Source organism: Prionailurus viverrinus, chromosome A2, assembly GCF_022837055.1.
Source record: "Prionailurus viverrinus isolate Anna chromosome A2, UM_Priviv_1.0, whole genome shotgun sequence".
NCBI lineage: Eukaryota > Metazoa > Chordata > Mammalia > Carnivora > Felidae > Prionailurus > Prionailurus viverrinus.
Window position 1 is genome coordinate 139,953,333 of NC_062562.1, and position 25,448 is coordinate 139,978,780.

The 25,448-nt window shown below is 37.0% G+C and overlaps 1 protein-coding gene across 4 annotated transcripts in view; it reads left to right on the top strand.

The window, feature by feature from the left end:
- PTPRZ1 (protein tyrosine phosphatase receptor type Z1) overlaps positions 1 to 25,448 on the top strand; it is a 185,409-nt gene that overhangs the window by 47,833 nt on the left and 112,128 nt on the right. For all 4 annotated transcript variants that reach the window (XM_047849163.1, XM_047849164.1, XM_047849165.1 and 1 more), the window contains exon 2: positions 8,036 to 8,101. In XM_047849163.1, coding sequence (XP_047705119.1) covers positions 8,036 to 8,101 — 66 coding nt within the window. The remainder of the gene's footprint in view (positions 1 to 8,035; positions 8,102 to 25,448) is intronic.

The window sequence follows — 25,448 nt, forward strand, 5'->3', positions numbered from 1 at the left end:
CTACATAAACTTTAGAATAACTTTGCCAATTGAAAACATCCCATTGAAATCTGACCTATTCGTTGATATGGAAAGAACTGATATCTTCCCCATATTTTAGTGTTCCCATTTAAGGGTAGGGGTGGGTCTTTTTATTTATTCACATTTTCTTGTATATTAATAATAGTTTGTATTTTGTTTATTTGTGCACTTATTGATGTTTTACGATTTTCACAGTAAATGTTAATGGAATCCCTTTCTATCCTCTAATTGGTTGTCTTAGTGCACCAGTTGCCCGGAACTTCCCAAGTGATCCTAATCGTAGAGCTACACAACAGACACCTTTTCTGCACTCCTGATTTTAGGGAAAGTGCATAGATATAATGCTTTCCAACAGAAACATTAGTTAGGTTGGTAAATAATGGCACACTGTTATAATATGGATAATGTAACGGTATAATAACATAATAATACATAATATATATCATATAATAATATATAACGTAATGAATGGAACATTATTTTTGTAATTTGATGAATTCCATGTTTTCTACCCATTTTCATCGGCTTCACAGATTTTGCTCTCTCCCCACTCTTAATATTATTTTTTGCTCTTCTTCTAATAGTTGTTTTACACATGTTGCTATTTCTATTTCTGCTGCCATTATCATGATTTTACCAACAATTAGGCTTTCTCTTGCAGTACAATAAATTCACTCTTACATTATAGCAATGAATTTGTGCCATTTTAGTGTTATCTGGTGTTGAAGAAGGTTGATAGGGGGGAAATGTGGTAGTCTCCTACAGACTTCATGTTATCTGTGAAGCTCACACTAGCTTAATGGGAACTTTTCATTCCTCATATCATTTAAGCCTAAGGAATAAATTTTCTGAAGTTAAATCAACTTTTAATTTTAATATCCAATAGCAGCGAATTCTTTAAGTGAACTGTTACGATGCTATGAAATCATATTTGTTAACTTGAGAGGGTACCAGCGATTTGTCATTACGTGGAAAAAGTGGGGCACCCGATAATGAAAGTGTAATTCAATTTGTGTAAAGTGTAAATTTTCTATATTTGCATAATGGTAAAGAATGGTTATGTTTAGGAGACAAGATTATAGATTATTTTTACAATTATTTATGCTTATCTTTATTTTTTCTAACTTACCTGAAACAGGAATGTATTATTGCCCATGTGATGAAGGTCAAAATTATTAAAATGTTTTTAACAGAAAATACCTCAACTTTAGGAATATAGACAAATCACATTAGGTTAAACTCATCTAAGTATAAGAAGAAACACTGGCTACTTTTCCATGACAAGCCTGCGAATATTTTCTTTCATTGAAAAGTTTTGAATAGGTTTGGTAGACATATTGTCAATATACAAATCCTCTCTGTGAAAGCATACACCATCCTCAGTGTTAAGAGACCATAAAAATCTAACTGCTCACCTCCAGACTCTTACTCCTGTGAGGAATATGTATTTAATTGGATGTCTATTAAAACAAGCATATGGAGGGGCGCCTGGGTGGCTCAGTCGGTTAAGCGTCCGACTTCAGCTCAGGTCATGATCTCGCGGTCCGTGAGTTTGAGCCCCGCGTCAGGCTCTGGGCTGATGGCTCAGAGCCTGGAGCCTGCTTCCGATTCTGTGTCTCCCTCTCTCTCTGCCCCTCCCCTGTTCACGCTCTGTCTCTCTCTGTCTCAAAAATAAATAAACGTTAAAAAAATTAAAAAAAAACATATGGAAGAAATAGCTCCCTTTCTTCTTTTACATTATCAATATGTTTAGTATTTCCATCTCCTTTGAGAATTTACCATTTGATTTTTTTTGTTCATATAGTGCCTCAGGTATCTACATTTGTCACCTTTTTAACTTTATCCTTAAATAAAGAGGTCACCTGGACTCTAGAAACATCTCTTTCCATCTCTTTAACAATATGATTTCGTGTGCCATCCTATTTGGCAATAAATTGCAATTTAACTTTTGAGACTTACAGTCTCAAAAGTACTTTTATTTTTAAGCCTTTGCAGAGGAGAGAAACCAATGAAACTCTTCTTCTAACACTAGAAAGCAGCTGAAATAGAAAAACAAGTAACTTAGGGGGGAAGTAATATGCATGTGTTTTTAAAAGCAGTATGTTTTTAGGAAGTCTGGTTACATCTGAAGTGATTAACAGTAAATATAATGTTTGCATTGTAACTATCTTAAGCCTATTTTCTGAATTATCATAATTAAATTCTGTTTCACAAATGTGTCTGCGTATATACCAAGTAAAAATTTATATTCCAGATAGGTAACTACAGGCTATATTATGACACAGTTTGACAGCAAACTAATTCTTCACATACAATGATGGGAATTTCCATAGAAAAAAGTCTGCCATGTGTGGTCTTATAGACTCTATACTATACTCGTGGGCAGATTGAATTCTACCTGGAAACTTTGCCTTAGCTAGCTAAACAAGGTTTTGAGTGAGATCACTTGGGTCGTAAACTCAGCTTCCTTATCAACCCGAAGAAGCCATTTGCAATAGAGCATCGGCACAAATAAAGGACTTTCCATAGCCAGGTGATGTGCTCACAGGTGTTCTTCAGTCAAAAGCTGATTCTCTGCTTACAAGAACTCATATTTCTGATTGAATTTGTTTGTTCTCTGAGAGAGGTCTTTTATTACTTTATTTTCAATAAGAAATGGTTATGACTGCTATAACTATCAACTTGTTTTCCCCCTGCCACTTCAGTCTTCTGCGTGTCTGACAGCCAAAGGGTGTAGTGGATGATTACTGCTCTGATGACACTAGGTTGTCCCTAGGGGTTTCCAAGTCCTTCTGCAAGTGGCCACCAGCTACTTACCTTTCTTGACCTGCCTACCCCCAACCTCTTTCACTTCAATTCAATTTATTTATCTACTTATTTAATATTCTTCTTTAACATTTAAAAAATATACTAAATATATGCAATACTTTTTGATCAATTCAACAGACCATCTCCTTTCATTTTGCAAAAGAAATTGAGGTAAGAGGAGACAGTGGGATGAGAACAAAAAGTGTGAAAATTGATGTGAGCCTTGTATCATGGTGAGCTGTCACCAAGAATAAGTCCCCAGTGTCCTATATGCAGGTCACAGGAGAGCCCAAGTGGCATTTCAAACCTTTGGTACCACAATTTGCCACTTCTTAGTGCACATGTTTTTCCTCCACTTGGAACATTTTTGATCTTTCTCCCCAAGTCTTTCATTGCCAAGGTGATACTCAAGGGCTTTAAAAATTCATCTCTAATTCTGTTCCTTCTTCTCTGCCTTTCCAGATTTCTGTCATCAGCTAACTCCCTTTTCTCCTCTGCTGAAGTTCTTTGGTGAAATATGCAAGTATCATTTACCCTGGGAAAGTCTGCTTTGAGAAACCTGGTTTTAGAATCCTAGTCTTCAAACATTATCTGTGATTATTTTCTACCTGAAGCTTCTTTTTCAGAGAACCAGTCTATTTCTTCTCCCTGTCATATGTTTGGCCACTTTATAGCATTAAAGTGTGTGTGTGTGTGTGTGTGTGTGTGTGGTCAGAGTGCTGCTGCTAGATTATATAGTAGGATGCAGGTGAAATTATTAATCAACATGAAGCAGAGACTTTCTTTAGGGTAAGGGCAAACTCAGAGGCATTTTTATAACTCAAAATATTTATAATATTTTTAGTAGGAAATGAACACCCAGATTTTTTGTTCTTGTTTAAAAAAAATAAACGTGAACAACAACAACAAAGTGCTAAGTTAATCTATATCTTCCATCTGGTAGACTTTGATTTTCATCATCCGAATGTAAGGAAAAATAAAGGGCACACACACACACACACACACACACACGTTTACATATTTACATATCCTTTGGTGTTCAACATAGGTAAAGATGGAATATGTTGAAACAAACATTTCAGGTTGCCTGAAATTTCTCCTAATTTTGGTATCAGGGTAAAAGTCCACTTTATGAAGAATATTTTTTCAGAACAAATAGAGTAGCCTTAAAAATTTAGTAATATATATTTTCTTCTATATTGCACGTACAATTCATTCCTGAAATTTCTTTCTTAGTTTTTTCACTACAAAACACTCATGCCAATACAGACCTGGCAAATACTTTTAAATTGAAAGAAACAAAATGTAAAAATGAAAGAAACTGAAATTCACATAAATATTAAAAAACATTCCATATTTCATGATTTTAATTTATTTAAAAATGTGTAAGCATTTTGATAGATTCATTTCATATAGGATTTACTGGTCTTCAAAGTATATAATACAACAACAAAAAAATGAACCTAGCTTCTTTTTTCTTGTTCATTGAAGCTATCACATCTCATCTATCAGACCTCTAAGCAGAATTTTAAAAGTGGGGTACTCTCTCACGCCCAAGGTCTATGTAATTAGCATATGAATGTGTAACGGATTGTTTGAAGTAACAATTAGGGGAACAATACATAAAGGAACTGAAGAGAGCTACCAACACCTGGGAATCCTGTATTGAATAAAGCTTTCTTAATGTAAGTAATTAAAAACGAAGGACAAATGCTCATTGTGTAGTGATAAAGCCCTACAAGGAAAGCTAAAATCTGCTGATATTTTGCTGTCATCTTTTAGACTGAATCATTAAAACAAACACTTACTGTTTTATTTATTTCAATGGATTACTGGTTAAATGTAGGTTTTGATTTTTTGAAATCTTAAAAATGCATTTATATGTCAAAGATATCTTATTTTTAAAATATTTATATTTGAAACATGTAATAAATGACAATACATCTTTCCCTTATGGCCAGTGTAAAATTTCAGAGGAAAAAATTTAACTGATTGCCAGGTCAAATCTGGTATAATCAATTCTCTATAATTTATTTGTCCAAATAATTTCTTCAGGTTAATTTCTAGACTACTGTTTTATTCTGTTCCTCTTGAAAGCATACATTCTATAGGGGTCTTTCTCGGGCAAAACACCTTAAGAGAGTAACCAATAACTCAAGATTGTTTGGGACCCTTGATATTGGGGAAGTTTCCGGAGTAGGAGACAGGAGCCATGCATTATTGTTTCCATTTTTGCCACTTACCACCTGTGCAAATCATTTACATTTTTTTGTGAATAAAGTACCTTATCTCCAGGAATTATTATTTCTTTTGTAAACTGTTAAAGTCTCAGTCAAATGACCTCTGAGGCCCATTCTAACATCTAACTGTATATATTCCTTGATCATGAAGAAACACTTGTTCTCAGAACTTAACCTTAAATGACTACAATTTTATTGGACAACTGTATTTGAAAAATAAATTATGAACCTAATATTTACTTTTTAAGTGGTAAAACAAACATATGCATGAATATTAATACTTCTACTTATAACGGCCAAAAAGAATAACAACCCAAGTATCCTTCAGTTGATGAATGGATAAATAAAATGGGGTATATCCATTGTCAAAACAAAAATTTTACAGGACAAAGTTAAACAAGTAAGGGAGACTTTAGTCAAGGCTCTTGCAGTGGAGAGAGAAGCCAGAACCAAGTCAGAACCCAACTTTATGAAATAGAAGGGAAAAGGTTTTTTAATGGCTGATGTTGAGCCCCCAGTGGAACAGCAGAGCAGGATATTAGCAGGAAGCCATCAGCCATTTTGCTTGCCAGCTGGCTTTATCCAAAGGAAAAATAAACTCATATCTGCATGACAGGAGGTAGTTTTTGCACCTTGTAGCAAGGCACCTCACCAAAGTTAAGCTCCTACCCTTTCATAGAAACTGGGTGATAAGGCCCTATTTCCTTTCAGAGAGATGGTTCCCAGTGCGCCTTTGTGGCTCAGTTGGTTAGCATCTTGATTTTGGCTCAGGTCATGATCTCACGGTTCATGAGATGGATCTCTGCCCTGACAATGCAGAGCCAGTTTGGGATCCTCTCTCACCTGTCTCTCTCTCTCTGCCCCTCCTTCACTCTTTTCTTTCAAAACTAAATTAAAAAAAAAAAACCCAAAAAACAAAAGAGATGGTTCCATGTCCTTGAGTAGTACATTCTTGGTTGTAAAATTGGCATGTGGCTATTAAAAAAAGATTTACATCTCAAAGGGGCAGAGAAGGAATTTACAGTTACAAAGTTTTCTAAACTAAATGCTCTAAGAAAAATAGGATCGGGGCCTAGAGTCAGGAAGAAGCCTGTCCAAAGTTTAATCAAGCTGAAGGGAACTTTAAGGCCATCTGGGTCACCACACAATGGAGTACTATTAGGCAATAAGAAAGAATGAAGTACTGATAAATGCTACAACACGGATGAACCTTGAAAACATTAATTATGCTAAATTTAAGAAGCTAGTCACAGGGTGCCTGGGTGGTTCTGTCTGTTGAGCCACCAACTCTTGATTGCGGCTCAGGTCATGTGTGATCCCAGGTTCCTGGAATGAGCCCCGCATTGGGCTCTCTCTGCCCTGAGTGTGGAGCCTGATTGACATTCCATGACCACCTCCCTGCCTCCGCCCTGCCACCTCTCTCTCTCCGCCCCCTGCCCCTCCTCCGTCTCAAATAAATAAACAAACAAACAAACACACAAAAAGAAGCCAGTCACAAAAGGCTGTATTGTGTGGTTTTGTTTATATGAAATGTCTAGAATATCTAAATCCATAGAAACAAATTAGATAGTGGTTGCCTAGACCTGTGGGATACGAGGGTGGAATTGGGGGTGTCAGCCGAAGGCTATAGAGGTTCTAATGGGGATGATGAAGATGTTCTAAAATCGTGGTGATGGTTGCACAACTCTGAATACACTGAAAACCACAAAATTGTATACAATGGGTGCATTGTGTGATGTATAAGTTATACTTCAATATAGCTGCTATAAACATAAATATGTGCTGAAATGTGCTATGTGGCCAATAGAATATTCACCTATGTTTATGAACAATAAAAGTTTTAAAACAAATACAAAACCCTTATTTCTTAAAAGTAAGTTTGGGTTTTGAATAATCTATAGATTCAGAATATGTATTTCTGCTAGCAAACCTGATTTTTACCTTTTATGAACTAGTCTAAGTAGTTATTAATTACCATGGTGTATTAATCAGAGAGTATATAACATGGACAAGAGGAAAATAATTTCTTCAGTGCCCTTAGATATTTGCATTCCTGAAATTGAGAATTGTCAATAAAGAGAAAACAACTGTGTAGCAAGAAAAAGAAGAAATAGGGTTCTTTTCTCAAATGGTGAGAAAGATTATAGCATACCTATATGTATGGTATGTGTGCATATATATATATAGCATATATATATATTTTTGAGTGCAAGCATGGCTCCTGGCAAAATTATAAATTATGCAGAGTGACACCTTGGCTTCCACCCATTTTCTATACCTCTTGCCACATGTTCTTGATCTATAATTACTCTCTCTGAGTCATGAGGCATCCACTTTTATGATGCCTAAACTTTCTACTGTATTACCTCACTCGGGCATCTAGGTTTTTCCAAGAGACAAAGTCATGGACAAGGTCAAACACAGCCTTTTTTCCAGCAAACATACATACATTTAAATCCTCATTTACTCAAGGCAGCTAATTTCATTTTTCGGCAGAAAGGAAGCAAATTTTGAAAACATGATAACCTCTGGGTCTCCTAGATGCATTGATGGACCAGACTTGGTTTGTAAACCTGAAAGTATCTCTAATCAACAGGATCTTAGATATTAGACTAAGGGAATAGTAAGAAAATTTTGGAGATAGGACAAACTATTCTCTCTGATCCATCTTTCTTTGGGATGAACACCTCTAGGTTGCTCCTGCTTTACCCAGAATGTTTGCTTTGTTGCTGCCTGAACTTCGGCATTTTTTAAATGTGCCCCCTAAAATTTATACTAACTACTAGAACAGGAACAACAGAGACTATAATTATGGAGGTCAGAATTGAGAGGAATCATTGGGAAGGTGCCATGGGAAGGATTAATTGAGGACCATCTATGGGATAAAAGATTTGGGCATCTGATATATTTTCATTTGGACCACATATTTTTCTACACATTGATCAACTGATTTTTCTTGGTTGTAGATTGGGCTTATGGATACTACAGACAACAAAGGAAACTTGTTGAAGAGATTGGCTGGTCCTATACAGGTAAACATTTCATTATGTAATGAGATTCAACAGAAAATTCTGTTGTTTTTGTATCTGTTTTCATATGTAAAAGAAAACTTTGTAATTCAACACATCATTTTTACTTAGCTTCATGGATTAATTAATAAAAATGTATCATAGGCAAAATGATTTCTAGTAGACCTTCTGGTAGAAAATTTGGTAGCGTAGAGCATATTGGTATCAGACACAGCTGGATTTGAATCCCAAGTCGACACCAGTTATATACTTCCTTGGGAAACATACATAACCTACCTGAGGCTCAGTTTTTTTCATCTGTGAAATGGAGGATTGTTCAGAGCATTAAATAAAATCAATGAAGTTGACACAGTGCCTCTTTATAAATACAAAGCTCTCAATAAATGTTAGTTGCCATTGCTATTATGATTACAGTAGTGATTGTTTTCATTCATTTAATAAATATTGACGGGATTCTTGCTCTCAGAAGGGGCTTCCTTCTAAATTATTGTGCTGAATGAATTGGAATCAGGGTCTAAAATGAATTTTGTATGATTGCCAGGCTTGGTTTAGACCATCATGAATATCTGAAGTTGGCTTAAAATGGTTACAATCATGAGTTATGACCAGAAACTCTAGAGAAGAGAAGTTCTAGGCCTGACGACAAGAGCCTGAGTAGAATCTAGATGGCCCACGACAGGCCTGGTGACCATCTGAGACAGAACTGGGTGTTTGAATTGCACAATCTTTAGAAATACGATTGGGTGATACGATGTGATAGCATTACAAGGACTTTAATGTGAGCCTAGCCAACTTGGACATTATTTTATAGGTGAAGAGCAGCAGCACAATGGATTTACTAGATAGGCATGCATTTCTTTTCTTTTTTTATTCCTGCTTTCACTGTGGAAAATTTAGCAAATACATTAAAGCACCAAAAAAAAAAGAATATAAAAATCAGTCTTTATTCACTCCAGGGATATTCACTTAAAAAAAAAAGGTACATTCCTTTCAGACCAGTTTTTATTATATTATTTTTGTGTATTTTATACCTAGAATTATACATCCAATGTACTCTAGAAATTATTTTTGAACATTTCTTCATTTCAGTGGTGATTCCTAATGATCATGGTACTTAATGTATACCTAACATTCCGTTATATATAAATGTTATTATATTTTTGACGATCTATTATTTTTGGATATTTAAGCTACTATAAACAATGACAAATGGATGAATAGACGGATAGTTTGTATCATTTGTACTTTTCATACATTTTCTTTTTATCATTTCTTTATTAGAGAATTCTTGATAGGCAATTGCTAAGCAGAAAAAAATAAATGCTGTCAACACTCTTGATACTATGGTTTAATTGCATTCCAGAAAGATTACACTATTTGTAGTGTAAGTAAGTGATAACCCTACTAATACTACCCAGGATTTAATGATTGTCATTTTGAAAATCTTCACTATTTGATAGGTTAAAAATGACACTTTGTTTTAATTTTTTCTGTTTGATTACCCCTGAAGTGGTAAATTTCATATATTTTTATATATAATATAAATAACAGTTATGTAAATATAATATATATTCACATTACATACACTTTGCAACCTTGTATCTGACACCTGTAACCCATTTTGTATTTCTTTTTCTACAAAATCAAAATCCTAGTACTTTATAAAAGTTACAACTGATTTCTGCCCCCCTTCTATTATACAAAACATGTTAGTTAAGATTATAAATGCTTGGGGTACTTCCATAGCCATGGAAGAGGGCATCACAATGGGGAGCTCTCTGGTTCTCTTGGAAATTATTTGCTGGGGTCACTATCTGGGCATCCTCCATTCTCCCCAAACCTGGAATTAGAAAATGGAGGACCGACAGCCTGGAAAGCAGGGAGGTTACAGTTCTCACCCAGGCAAGGGCCTCTGTATAGAGGGGTAATGGTGGGTATTTTTCAGCAGCCCAGGGTCTTTGAGCAGCTGGATGTGCCTCACCAGGTCAAAAGAAGACAGCAGTTTTACCAGTGGGTTTAGGCAGATGTTACTGGGCATGTCCTATTACCTCAGGAGGAAGTGCTTCATTTTAACAGGCTAATTGTGTATAGACATGGTGCTTATAGAGCAGCCAGGATTTCATTGATGGGTCTATGCATAAACAATGCACAATTTTTTGATTTATAATCAAGGTCATTATCCTACCTATAACTTAAGTCCTGTTGGCTTTAGCTCCTAAAGGATCGAACAGGTGGACTCCTTAAGTAGTGTTATTTGCTTGGGGGGTGGTGGGGAATGGAGGAGGATGGTAGGTCTCAAGAGGGGATATTCCAGAGTTGAGGTGAGGCTATAAACTTTAATTAGAGTTTTAAAGAATGGATTGCTGTACTTGCATTGGTGCTTCTCATTGGTTTGAAAAATTATCTGTTCCTAGAATATTTAAAGATCCTAGAAAGAGACTAGAAAGAGCTGTAGATGAGGACATTTTACAACTGCTTAGCTCAAACTGAGTGTGGATTAATTATGCTCTATGAATTCTTGGGGTGTCACCACGAAAACAAAAACAAATGAAAGCCATTATCCAAAAGAACATGTCTCTCCCAAGTAGAGCACACTGAAGCCAAGCATTTAAAATGTAGATTTTTCATCGTAAAGTTTATTATGTTTTTTTATTTTAAATACAAGTAGTTAAAACTTGGTAGTGTTTTCCCTTTCTATCCTTATTATTCTACCTGGAATCTGAAAAACCATACTGTGTAAAATTTCAGTATAAGTTAGTTTTAAGATTCTTAAATGTAACTAATCTTATGAATGGCCTGGGTAAATTGGTTCTGACTACATTTTGGTCCTAGTTTTGTTCATAATAGCTTATATGTTTCTGTTCCATCTGTTTTGTCACTTAAATTTGTCAGGTTAGGTGCAATCTCAGAAGGAAGGACTTGCCCTTGAACATTTGTACATCTAGAATTCTATTAGTAAAAATTACTAAGAAAATTGTAACATGCCAGTAAGAGAGTGCCTAGCTTTACTGTAAGCCATTTAAAAATTGCCATACGGCAAGTATCAAACATTATCAAAATGGAATCATTACAGCTAAGGTTGTTTATGAAGGATTACACAATTATGTGAAGACACAATACAAATCCCTGTTGGCTATCAGATGGGTAGAGAAATAGAGGGTGGGAGGGGAGGAGAAGGTAGTCCTGTTGCAGTTGTGTTTTTTTTACATAGATTAAAAACAACTTTTCCATTCAGGATGTATGCTATAATTATGCTGAGAAATGACAGGGTTGGTAAATACAGCCGACAATCCCATTTTTAAAGTTATTATAAGAAGGTGAGCAAGGTTTGTTTGCCACTGTGCTATAAAAGAGTGAATGGTAAATCTGGGAATGTCAGCACTAAAATCTTCTTCTTTCCATAGTGGCTGTATTTAAGGATTTCAGAAAATGAATTTCCTTTTTTTCTATTAACCTCAAGTTTTCTATGACAATGCCTAAAAAAAGAGAGTTCAGTGAAAATAAATGAGTCATTTGGTTTTCTTTTTTCTTTTGATATCATGAACACACAGCCCTCAATTACATGAGATATTAAGATTTTGCTTCTGTTTGTGAACAAACTAATGGTTGCCAGAGAAGAGAGGGGTAGGAGGATGGGCAAAATGGGGAAGGGGAGTGGGAGAAACAGGCTTCCAGTTATGGATGAATAAGTCACAGGGTTGAAAGATGCAGCGTGGGGAATACAATCAACGATTTGTAATAGCGTTATATGGTGACAGATGGTAGCTACACACTTGTGGTGAGCATAGCATAATGTATATAGTTGTGGGATCACTATGTTATACACCTGACTAAGGAAATATTGTGTGTCAGCTATTCTCAAAGAAAACACATTTTCCTTCTGTTTGTGTTCTTAGACCTTTGCAACTTGAAGCAGTAAGATCACCAGAAATGGATGGATTTCATTCTTAGAAGTAGTCACAATTGAAATATAATCTTTATTTCCTGGACTTTAAAGAATATTCTGTTGTTTCCTTTTATCATACTTTAAAGGAACTTGAAATTGAAAATTTTATATTGATACATCTCAAGGGTTCTTAAACCTAGACACCTTTAAAGCTTTAGCTGAAGAGTTGCATTGGATAAAAGCAAGAAAGGCCATACAAGAGTCACTATTAGACACTTGGCTGACTACACCACAGTGAAAGAGGCTTTAAACACTGAATTTGTTGTTTCCTTAAATATAATATTCTGTCTAAATAGCATTTCCATTCCAAGAAATATGTAGACTAGAAGATACTACTTATGGAAAACAAAAGAGCCATAATATAAGGTGGTGTATAATGTGGTTAGATGTTTGGCATTTATTTTTAGACATAGTAGGGTTTTAGCATTTTCTTCTTTTAACCTAGACGAAAGTAGGCCAAATGTAACCTGAAGGGAAATTTGAATCCGTGTAGAGTAGCGGCTGATTTCTGGCTCGTCCAGGCCGTTCTTTACTTCTAGAATCTGAAATATCTTTTTAACATACTATATTTTCTTTTTTGTTTTATCACTTCTTATATTAAACAGACTGTTCATGTCTCATTTCCAACTTAGGAATGAAAAAGCAAGTTCCAGAACTCCATGCATAGCATTATAGCATTTCTATAAAAAATTATATGTTTATACACGAATAGAAGGTCTGGAAAGAGACACATCCATGGTGACCCTTGAGGAATGGGACTATGGAAGGCCATAGGAGCCAGGAGACTTTCACATCTTAGTGTGTACTGTTTGGATTGTGCTTTTTTTTTTATATATATAACTTTGTTGAAATCAATGTCTTCAACTTAGTTTTAGCTAAGAAGGGAAGGGTGTCTGGACAAGAACCACAGTCTTGTGTTTTCAACAGTCAGAATGTAGGGTCTCTGCTTGGCTGAGTTGAGGCAGAGGGTGTCACAGACATCCAACCGTAGCATCAGGCTTTCTGGACATCACTGACAGGTAGAGAGGTCAGGCTGCTTCACTGCTCTGTATTTCAGTTTTCTTACCAGTAAAAAGTTTTTAATAATGTCATGCTTAATTGTACATAGATCGAGTACATGTTTCCCATTGTCATAGGAAATCTCTCTGAGCAAGTATACTACAAATCCAAGTGATGATGATTTGACAGTGTCTTAACTTGAACCTAAACAGATTAAACAAGTCTGGGTGTATCTAATAATGTCACAAGAGGATTTCGGAGTTGATTGGCTTGAATGTGTGTTACAGACAGGTGTTTCCTATCATCTGCATATTTTTAAAAGTGTAAGATTTATATGCTAGGCAAACTTTCCCTATACTAAATGTGTAAGTAGAGTATTCCTCACTCCAAAAAATTAATAGAGTTCAGTTAAATGATCTAAAATTCAGAATTAATTTATATGCAACTATCACTTAGTATACAATTGAAAAAATAGACATGGATGCAGAATAGTGTCACAATGAAATAATCATTGCTAAATTTATCTAATAGTACAACCGTATACTAATGAGTATTCCCTAGTGACTGCAGTTGAAATTGCATAGATTCTGTGGTGCAGACTCATAACTGCTCCCTGCTAACAGTATCTAGAGTCTTGAAAGAGAGTATTGGGGTGCCTGGGTGGCTCAGTCTGTTAAGCATCTGACTCTTGGTTTTGGCTCAGGTCATGATCTCACGGTTCATGGGTTCGAGCCCTGCATCGCGCTCTGCACTGACAGCATGGAGTCTGTGTGGGATTTTCTCTCTCCCCCTCTCTCTCTGCCCCACTCCTGCTCATACTCTCTCTCTCCGAAAAAAAAAAAAAACTTAAAAAATATTTTAAAAAGAGAGAGAGTATTACATCATTATTAAAAAAAAATCTGAGATTAAGCTATAGTTTGTGCTATCACAAAGTTCACTTAAATGTTTTCAACTTTTAGGCAAAATACCATTACAAGTATTTTAACTTGACCTATGTCATCCTCTTATTTTATGAATCAGCAAAGGCAAAGTGCAAGACTTACTTAGTTTCCTATGTTTTTGTCTGTGGTAATTCCAACTGTTTAAACCAAGGATTTTCAAAGAACAAAAAGATAAAAAATATGTAAATGACTCATTTCATATACTCAGAAGGATTTTATATTAAATGAACTATATCTTTATGACTGAAGCACAGAATTACAGAAATTATTTTGAAATCTATTCAGATATGTTTAGAACTCACTGATTTTATTTCCTTTTCCATTGAATATATATATGTATCTGTATGGCTGTCTCTCTTTCCTGCTACCTATGAATACCAAGTTTCTGCTTTAACCATGCACTGTGTTTTGTTCAAGTAAGAGACCCCGGAACGAGGCCAGGGCTGGGACTTCTCCTGGCTGAAATGCAGAGAATTTTAGAGGTCCTTTGTGGCCTCTGACACGCCAGCCTGCAAAGTGTTGTAGACTGTGCAAGGAACTTCTTAACCGTTACAGAATATTCTGGGACATTTTTTTTTTCTTAAATGTTTATTTATTTTTGAGAGAGACAGAAAGCAAAGTGGGAAAAAGGGCAGAGAGAGGGAGACACAGAATCCAAAGCAGGCTCCAGGCTCTGAGCTGTCAGGGCAGAGCCTGACACAGGACTTGAACCCATGAACTGTGAGATCATGACCTGAGCCAGAGCTGGATGCTCAACCGACTGAGCCACCCTGGCACCCCAATTCTGAGACACTTTTAACAGCTATTCGGATTCATTCCTCAAACTGTATAAGCCTAAGATTCCATGAAAAGGGAAGGGAACTTGAAACCAATGTAGAGTTAGGGTTCAAAACAGTGTCTGATAACCTAGGGAAGGTGGGCCAAATGGAAGCCAGAACCTAAAAAGAGGCAATAGGAAGCCCCTGAGAAGCAATTGTGACTGAAAAGAAACCTGGCAGCAGAAGCTGGGTGCAGAGCAGTATCAGTGAGAGCAGGTTCCGGGTTCCCTGTGATGCTCCTGGGCCACTCCCTACCCAGAGCCTCCCTGCTTCTTAAATGCCTGCAGGCTGGAAACAAAGAGCCCATGCAACTCCATTGCAGGGCTCCTTCGCAAAGAGCAAGAAATGAGAAGAGGAAAACCCCAGGGGTTCCAAGGCAGACAGTGTGGTAGACCAGGCATCCAGTTCAGTCAAGCAGCCGCCATGGCCAGGGTGGTGATTGGTGGTCTAGACAAGGAGCGGCAACTTTGGACTTAAAATCAGAATCTTGTCTATACGGGCTAAACTTTATTCCCTTAGGGGATGCTGTTGGGTTCTCTAATTTAACAGAATAACTCTTTTTGACAAATGGGATAAAGAGGAGACCTTACCCAGGCTGAGGACACCAAGTGTGATTTGACTCTAGATGCCTTTCTGATCAGTTTCCCCCCATGATGAGATCTATGAAGTGTAGAAATCTGAGCCATTACCTTAATGAGTATCCTAAGTGCCAATTTGGTATTTTCCCCCAAAATGAAAACCACTGCATTTATTTCTCATTATGAAGTAATACATGATCAATTAAGAAAATAGCATATATATGTAATTTTTATATATAAATATACATTGACTTATACATAAATATTTAAAGTACAACTGTGTGGCTCAGTTGGTTGAGCATTCAACTTTTGATTTCAGCTCAGGTCATGATTCCAGGGTCTGGGGATAGAGCCCAGGCTCTGGGCTCTGAGCTGAGCATGGAGTCTGCTTAAGATTCTCTCTCTCTCTCTCTCTCTCTCTCTCTCTACCCCTCTTGCAATCTCTCTCTAAACTACACACACACACACACACACACACACACACACAATGTAAATATAACAAATATATTTAAAAATACTTATATTTATAAATATATTTGTATAAATACACAAATATTTAAATTTAATTTAAATAAATATATATTTTAGATAGGTGGGATTTCATCTTCCAGATATAACTGCTATTAATGTCCCCTGTTGGGAAAATATAATTAAAAACAAAATCTCCCAACCCAGAAATCCTTTTTATAAAGATAGTAGAGAAAGAAAACAGTTTTATTATTGAATAAGCATTAAACCACAATGTGATACACATCAAGACAGTCTACTAGGAGGTTGTAGAAACAAAAAGGCATCTCATCCCCTTATATAGCCAAGCAGATACAACCCATTACATGCATGTTTTCAAGACAATCAATGACTAGTCTTCAAGTAAAGACTTGATAGCAAGTTTGGTCACATGTAGTTCGTCCTGATTTTATCTGGTAATTGGAGTGACTACATGTGTTAGTTTATTATTGGCTGTCTCAGGAGGAAAAGTAAACCTCATATCCCTATGATAGGAGGTAGCTTTGCAACTTGGAACCAGGCATACACCAAAATTAGGCTCCTGCCTTCCCATAGATATTAAGCATAGAGGTGTTATCTTCCTGGACATTTACACTTCATCATATATGGCTCCCAGATTTTTGAGAAAGACATTCCCAGATCATAAAGCTGACAAAGACTTACCAAGTTTTTGGAAGAATTTATGTATATTTCAAGGAGAGGCTAAAGTACTTCTTACGGTGATATTTTCTAAAGTTAACGCTCTAAGGAAAGGAGGGGGAGAAGTCTCTTCCTGATATTCAGTAAGAATTGTCTTTTATTTATTTTTTAAGTTTATTTATTTTGAGAGAGAGTGAGCACGAGTGGGGCAATGGCAGAGGTAGAAAGGGAGAGAGAGAATCCCAAGTGGGTTCCACACTGTCAGTGCAGGGCTGGAACCCATGAACCATGAAATCATGACCTGAGCCGAAATCAACAGTTGGACGCCCAACTGACTGAACCACCCGGGTGCCCTGAATTGTTTCTTATTTTTAATGTCTATTTGTCTTTCCTAATTTCCCCTTCTGACATTGTATGACGTCTTACTATATATGCTGCTCTGTGATCTACTTTCATTTCAGTAATAGTTTGTGAATATTTTTCTAATAATGTAACCAAGTAACTAAGGGTGGGGGAAACAGAGAGCGAGGCTTCTACTAGAGCAAAGCTTTATCTTTTTCATTGTATCTCCGTGCCTAAAGTAGAGCTTCACACAGAGATCCCAATAAATAGTCATTTTTACCCTACTTCTTTCAGCCTCATTGGGACACAGAATTAATTTCACCTGGGAGGAATAGCATAACATAATTTTAGGGAACCAAACCCAAATCTTTCTTGCAACTAATAGGGATACACAAAAACATCGTGGTGTGGGTTCAGAGCAAATTCTAGTATATGAGAAGCAGCTATAAATCTTAATTAACTGGAAAACAGCAAAGGCTTTTACTTTGAAGCCCTCTGCTTCCTGGAAATAGAAGCAATAGCAGAGTCACCCAGAATGAGCATCAGAGCAAATCCAGAAGTTGGCATGTACTAACCTAGATTACCTCTACACTGGGAATGACTAATGTAGCTTTTTATACGTGTGGTTCCTGTCGTCTCATGTTTTAATGAGCATCCCTAGGAAGGAAGAGCTGCTTGTAGTAATTTTGTATAGGTAACATATAGTCTTTCTTTTTCAAAACCCCAGAAGTTTGTTCTTGAAGATCAGTTACATTTATGCATATAATACCCTCCCATATCCTTGAGAAGAATTTTAGCTTCAATTGATCTGTGTTAGAATATGAAGTGGTTGATTTCTTGCCTCCTACCTGAATGTTTTGAGATCATTTAGTTTAATTAACTAATACTTATATTAGTATACAACATGAGCCGGTCCTGTGCCAGGCTCCGGGGATGCAGTGAAGAATGAAAGCAATCACAACAAGCATGGTGACAGCAACCATTACAAAGTATGATAAATGTCCAGTAGTAGATTGTGGTGACACAAGGTCTAGGGACTCCTACATAGCTTCAGGGGTTCAAGGACAGCTTCCCAAAGAAAGGTATTTTAAAGTGAGATAAAACATAAGTAGGAACTAAGCCAACATGGGTAAAAGATTATTCTAGGTAAAGGGGGCAGCTTTGTTAACCTGTGTGATTGAGAAGTCTTGCATATTCTTCCTGCCTTTGGGACAGAAAACTAGGGATGTGTTGAGACAAAATTCTTAGAACTAATTCTGATTTAGCTGGTATTCTTGGGTTGTCCAAAATTCTGGGTAATAAAATTTGCACCATATTTTGACTGACAAAGACTTATATTTTTAGTTATTGACTTATTTGTATTAAGGAATATGAGGCAGGGTATTATATCAACATTTTAGTTAATAAACTGAAGAAGAGGGACCAATGAGAGAGACCAAAAGAAGACAAATATGAGTAGGGGTGCCTCGGTGACTCAGTGAGTTAAGCATCCGACTCTTGATTTCGCCTCAGGTCATGATCTCCTCATTCGTGAGATCAAACCCCACATCATACTGTGCCGACAGCTTGGGGCCTGCTTGGGATTCTCTCTCTCCCTCTCTGTTTGCCCCTCCCCCCCTCAAAATAAATAAATAAGGTTTAAAAAAAAAAAAGAGAGAGACAAGTATGAGGAAGGGGAGGTTTTATAGGATCCAAGTGAGAGTTTCAAGAAGATAGGACTAATCAACACTGTCACATGACTTTGCAGGGAGTTCTCAGTGACATAAAGATTATGGAACTGGCCATATTCTAAGGAAGCACATTTCAGTGGGGGTTCTTATGCTAGTATGTCTGATGGGGGACAAGCTCTGGGGTTGGACTATCTAAATGCTTGGTTTCAAATCTGGACTCCATAGACTTTGCTTCTTTTCAGTTTTCCCATCTGCAAGAAGAGATAATAATAGTATCCACCTCAAAGGGGGCATCAGTGATTAAATGAGTTCATATATACAAAACACTTAGAATGGTACCTGGTACATACAAAGTGCTCAATAAAGATATGAAAGTCAGACAAATCTTCTGCAATATTCAGAAACTTGTTTTATACCAGGTGTATATCCATCACACTGCTATCTTTGTAAAGGACAGCTATGCTGCTATTACTTTCCTGTTTAAATCTCTTTAGTTGCTCCCCATCACCTACAGAATGAAAGATGGACTCTTTAGTGTAGCATACAGTGACTCTCACGATCTGGTTCCAGCCCATACATCCATCCCCCATAATTTTCTTATCCTTTGCCTGTTGCCATACTAGCCTTTTAACAGCAGGGCTCTCTGATTCTAATTCTTCCTCACTGTTTTGCCTGAATACTAACCCCCATAATTCCTTCCAAAAGCGAAGCCTTCCTGATTCCTCCTGCCCCCAGGCCAGTGAGGATCCCTCACTTTCACATACTATCCCTGTTCCCCCTCTTAGGGACACATAACACAGGGACACGGCATGTGGGATGTGGTCAGTAAGTGTTTATGGCATGAAAAAACAAAGCTGAGAAGACTGTTTTCATTTTACAAGTGGAAAAACAGAGATGAAGTCACTTACTTGCCCAGAATCACAAATCAAGCAGAAGCCTGGAAACTTGAGCCTGAGTTTTGACTTCCACTGCTCTTGCCTGAGAATCCCCTGCCACATCTGATTGCTTTGCTTCAGGGATGTGACTGATAACCTAGGCATAAAGCTGTTAGATTTTTGAGTTTTTGTGTAGATATTAAAAAATGCTGGCTCCCAAGCCCTTGTGTTTGATATGGTCTCTTTTTGTTTTATGCAAGTGTCTTTTTTTTTTTTTTTAGTTAATTTATTTTGAGAGAGAGAGAAATTGTGCATGCACAAACGGGCACATGAGTGGAGGCAGGACAGAGAGAGAAAGGGAGAGAGAGAGTCCCAAGCAGCATCCATCCTCGTACAGAGCGCGATGCAGGGCTCAGTCTCACGATGGTGAGATCATGACCTGAGCTGAAATCAACCAACTGAGCCACTCAGGCACCCCTGCCTGTAGACACATTTTAAGGAATGTATTAGGGGCGGCCACTTCTAAAAATAGGAATTGCAGATGCCTTTTATTGCATCTCTTTGCTCCTCTGTATCTTCTAGCTTATCTACACTAAACGCATTTGTTTTGTAATTGCGTTGGAGAAAAGGGAGCTTAAATGTTTATTTAATATAACATAAACCCATTTAAATTACTTTTATTCTCCCGGGATCAACAAGTTGGTTTACCATCACAGAACGACTTCTGTCCCTTTGTATTTTCTCACTCTGTAAAGGTCTAATGTGTTACGGATCTGAGGGGCCTATATCTGGACCTGTTTCAACATGACTGTAGCAGGTGAACGTCTTTACTGACTAATAAGGTCAGAAATACTGTATTAGTCATCTTTATCCTTAAAGGGTAGGTAATAAATTACAACGTGGAAATAGATAATATTCTCTTAGAAAAATGGTCATATCATGGTACATTTGCATTTCACCCGGACTTCACCTGGCCAGGATACCACTGAGGGCACTTAAAGCACCACACAACTTGATTTTCTTCTCTGCTATGACACATTGTACTCACTTCACATTCATTTCACAATCTCCACAATCTCGGATCATTATCCCAGTTCAGTGAGAATCAATTTCTCATAGTTGATTGTCTGAATCACTGCCAGCTCAGTCACATTTTCTACATCATTTACCAGAAAGTATAGTTTTTTTAAAAAGTCGGAACAATTATGCAGGTAACCTGTAGCCTTGATATGCCCTCCAAATGTGCTTCAGAACAGTCACCCACCCCTGGAGCCCAAATTCTTCTCCACATCCAGTGACAGTGTTGCTGACCTGTAGATCAAAGGATTCCCCACCCCAGTGCACCATTTTCTAAGTGAGTCTCTATTGACATGCTAGAGTTCATTCTCTTTTGAAAGGAGAACAGTTCAGTTAATCTGTAGAGAACAGCCTCTATTGTTTTCTTTTAGCAGAATAATTACATCTCTAATTTCTATGGAGATAACAAAGAAAGAACACATCCCAGTTTGGGATATGTTTATGTGGTTTCAGAGTAGATTAAAGGAGAAGTTTCTATGGCTTTTAGTTATGATCTTTTATCCCCAAACGTGCATGAATCGGTAAATTATAATAACTCTTCTACTCCTCCCATTCATGGTAATTGCTTGTTCATGTTTAAGTATAAGAAAGAAGGCTTGATTTAAAATCTAAGTCCTATTGACATATTTTTATGCCATCAACATTTGTAAAAGTAAATTGAGTAGAAAATTAAGTCCTGGCATAGGATGCAAATTCCTCTAATCTGTCTGGTCTTTGTTTAATCATTTATGAGTCATCGCTGCAAGATGTTTATATAGATTAGATACCACAGAGATCTAAGGAACTATATTTATTTAATCCTAATTAATATTTGGCCTTAAGTAGATTTATCACACCACCTTTCAATTTCCTAATTTTAAGTAATTACATAGCAAGCAGCTGTTGGCCAGATAAATGTTAAACTTTGCCAGATATATAGAAGTTTCTCACCGTATTTGGACTACATTAGGGTAGATTACAAGACATGTTAAAATTCATACACCTTTGAAAGATTGTATGTTGTAGATTGTCATTAAAAAATTATGTTTCCTAGCGTTAAGATTCATGCTAAGTTATCACAGATAGTTCTTTAGTGTATGTTTGGTCCTAGTATGTGAACATAGGTCAAGTAAAAATAACTTTTTGTAACAATCTATGTGAAAATGCTATACATTTAAATAACACTTAAAAAAATAAAATACTGGATTAGTAAGGAATCCCATTTTCTTAATTGGAGTGCTCCAAAACTTTTACATTCTGCTCCTTTTTTGAAAATAAAATTACCAAAGGAACAGTTACAATGGTAAAGAATAAAGAGAACATTAAATATAGACCCTCTGGACTCTGTAACAGTGGTTTTAAACTTTAGTGTGCCTCAGAATTACCTGGAGAGCTTACTAAAATAAAATTGCTAGGTCTGACTTCCAGGATTTCTGACTCAGTAAACCTGAGGTGGAGGCTACACATTGGATATCTAACAAATTCTCGGGTGGTCTTGCTGCCACTGGTCTGGGAAATCTTATACTGTGGTATCCAGAATCTAGATCGGTCTCTCCTTATATTGCTTCAGTTTGTGGAATGAATGAATGATAGAGTCAAAAAAAGAGCATATTCATGAATAGATTAATATATGTGAAAGTGCTTGAGTTCTCCAGCTATGATACATTAATATGAAATAATGTTACAGCTTCCATTTAATATATAATAACGTTATATGATAACGCAATTTTCAATGTTCGCTATTTTGGAAACCCTCTGTCTGTATCAGCAGAGGGGGAGGTAATTGAACAATTGCTAATACAGCTTACATTAATTTCCTCAGCTAGACAGGGGCCTCTTTCCTGACATAGGGAAGTTCCTTGGCTAGGTAGGTCCAGTGGGAATCCCTTACTTGTGAGCCTGGCTGCAAGCTATCTTTATCTTGAATTATTCTAGACACATTTATCTCTAGCAATTTCCAAGGAATATTTTTTTTGGTAACCTTTTTAAAATCACTTTTTATTGGCCTGCCTTCTAAAGCTCCTGGGTCCTGGTGATAACAAGATTGTGTTATCAGTTCCTCTGTTCTTCTTCCCATCTCTTTTCTTCTTTCCAAAGTCTGGTGTTACAGTCCTTCTAAACTCTCTTCTTAATAATGATTTTCTCCACTTTTTTTTGGGGGGGGGGGGATGCTGGTAATATAAATTAGTGCTACCTTCAGAACTTTTAAAATAGGATAGAAATATTTCTGGACTTCTTTTTAGTAAAGGTTGTTACTCATTCCTTTCTGTAGCAGCTGTTTGGAGTTAAGTAACTCAGGTAGTTGCCCACTTTTCAAGCCACTTAGTGTCAACTCCACAGGAGAAATTATTTTACTGCTACACATACAAATTATATTTTCCATCATTGGGCTATATTTTTCTTGGAATTTAGTCTCTCACCCTGGGGAATATTTTTGAAAATTTTAATAGTTGTCCATAGAAATTGAGAAAAAAATCTAAAACATCTGTCAGATCTCATTATTCTAGCACAGAACTTGTTTGGAAATCTTACAGTGGATGATAGAGCCTGAACTTGTTGGGTATAATTTCATTCATTCATTTATTCATTCAACACATTTTAATTGAGCATTTCCTATCTGGCGGCAAAAAACAAAAAAGACTAAGTACAAACATGTACAGGTAAAGGAAATGACTCATGGTGACTTATTAAACTCTACTGCATAAGGATGCCATCCTATTCATGAATGTTGAGTACAGTCATTTTAGTCTTTCAGGCTGTGGAGAGATTCTAAAATTTTAGAACTTGAAACCATTGCTACAAGTAAATAAACAACTACAAAATTTCTAAAGTCAATATATCATCTTTTTTAAAGTAAATATTTTTTATAATGTTCAAAGTTGAAAGTTTCATGAATTTTTTTTTTTTTTTAATTTCCTCTGACTCACTTTTTCCTCTGGGCTTGGAAAGATTCATACTATACCTCCAAGGTTATATGGAAAGTCCCAGTTAAGCCATGCCACTTGATGACTTGGTCAATGTCACAACTCCTGAAAAATTACTGAACATACCTTAGTTCTCACTAATGCCTGTTCCTCCTTTGCATTCTGGACCTCCCCTTATCCATATCTTGGAGGCAGTGTGCCAAGCATAACATCTCTATCCATATCCAGTGCAGTGGAGGAGACATTTTCTCTCCCTTGTTAGCCATGAGATATCTTTTGTGGATTAAAGACAGCTTCTTCTCCAGAATGCTGAGAAGAATGTTAGACTTAGTGACAGAATTATTTTCTCAAGGGACACCTGGGTGTCTCCGTTGGTTGAGCATCCAACTCTTGATTTTGACTCAGGTCATGATCTTGAGGTTTGTGACTTCCACCCACACGTCAGACTCTGCGCTTGGCCATGTGGAGCCTACTTGGGATTCTCTCCCTCTCTCTCTCTGCACCTTGCACTCTCTCTCTCTCTCTCTCTCTCTCTCTCTCTCTCTAATTCTCTCTAAATAAATAAATAAAAATTTAAAAAGAAGAATTATTTTCTCAAAAGTTTATAAGAAGCAGCTTGTCATTTTGGTCAAGTTCTTATCATTAAGCATTCATAGTAGAATTCGGTAGGCACCATGCCCCGATTATGACATGTCCTTCACCGGTGAAAGTTCTGCACTTACCACCATGTGTGTACTAATATATATTGGTCAGGACTCTAGATGTTAATGCCAGAGAATCCTGAAGAACACTCCTACTCAGATCTGATTTTGATTGGGAAATAATGGTTGAATGTCCTGAATTTGAAATAAGCTTTTTCTTTCTAACTAAAGAAATGGAGAAAAGATCTAGTGATTACCTAAAAGGCTAAGAAACTATTCAGCACTGTGGGGGATCTTAACATTTCTCCCCACCCCCCATATCCTGATGCAAGGATGGCCCCAGGATAGCAGTTCTAATGGAAACCTCTTCTGAATTCTAAAGACTATACCCGAAAGGACATAAGGGAGGATATAAATCTGGGAGGGAACTGAGAGCCTCCCTCATGATAGCCTGAGGGATATAAGAGCTGTTTATCTCTCATACTAATCTTAAAATCAGTTGCCATGGGTCTTAATCCATTTCTTTTTTTTTTTTTTAATTTTTTTTTTTTGACGTTTATTTATTTTTGAGACAGAGAGAGACAGAGCATGAACGGGGGAGGGGCAGAGAGAGAGGGAGACACAGAATTGGAAACAGGCTCCGGGCTCCGAGCCATCAGCCCAGAGCCCGACGCGGGGCTCGAACTCACGGACTGTGAGATAGTGACCTGAGCTGAAGTCGGACGCTCAACCGACTGAGCCACCCAGGCGCCCCATTAATCCATTTCTTATAAAAGAAACTGCACATTAGAGGGTAGAGGAAAAGTTCTATAAAGCCTCCTTTAGAAATGGTGCTATCCCCAAGATTTAGGGGTATTCCCTTGGTAGAGTAGGGATATTGGTAAAATGGCTATACTCTGAAAGACCACGTGGACTTGCTGGGTCTCAACCCAGAAGAATAAATTGGGAAACTCAGTCTCCTTAAGACAAAAGAGTCTCAATATAACCCAGCGTTTTCCATACAGAATCCCTAGAGTGTCTGAGAAATGGAAGAGCCAGGTCTATCTTTATAGATAGTCTCAAATTATAGTCTCAAATTAACTTTGAGACTTACAAGATCACTGAAAAGTCAAGGGGGGCGATGGTATCCTTGAAGGGTTCAGAAACCCTCAGCCTGTAGGCTCAACCCTCAACATCAGCACAGCCAGGCCTTCACCCTCACTTACCATTTACCAGTTCTCTGGATATATCCTGACTTTGCCTCTCCTGGGACCAAAGGGGAGGGGATCACACAAAGAGGGTAGTATGAGTTCAACTCCTTTCAAAATCTGTTACCAGCCCACTAAGAACACCCGACTCCCTCACTGTGATGGTGAAGAACCCAGTCTAACCTGCTTAAACCTCATTCTGTTTTTTAGATGTCTGTCATTGCTAA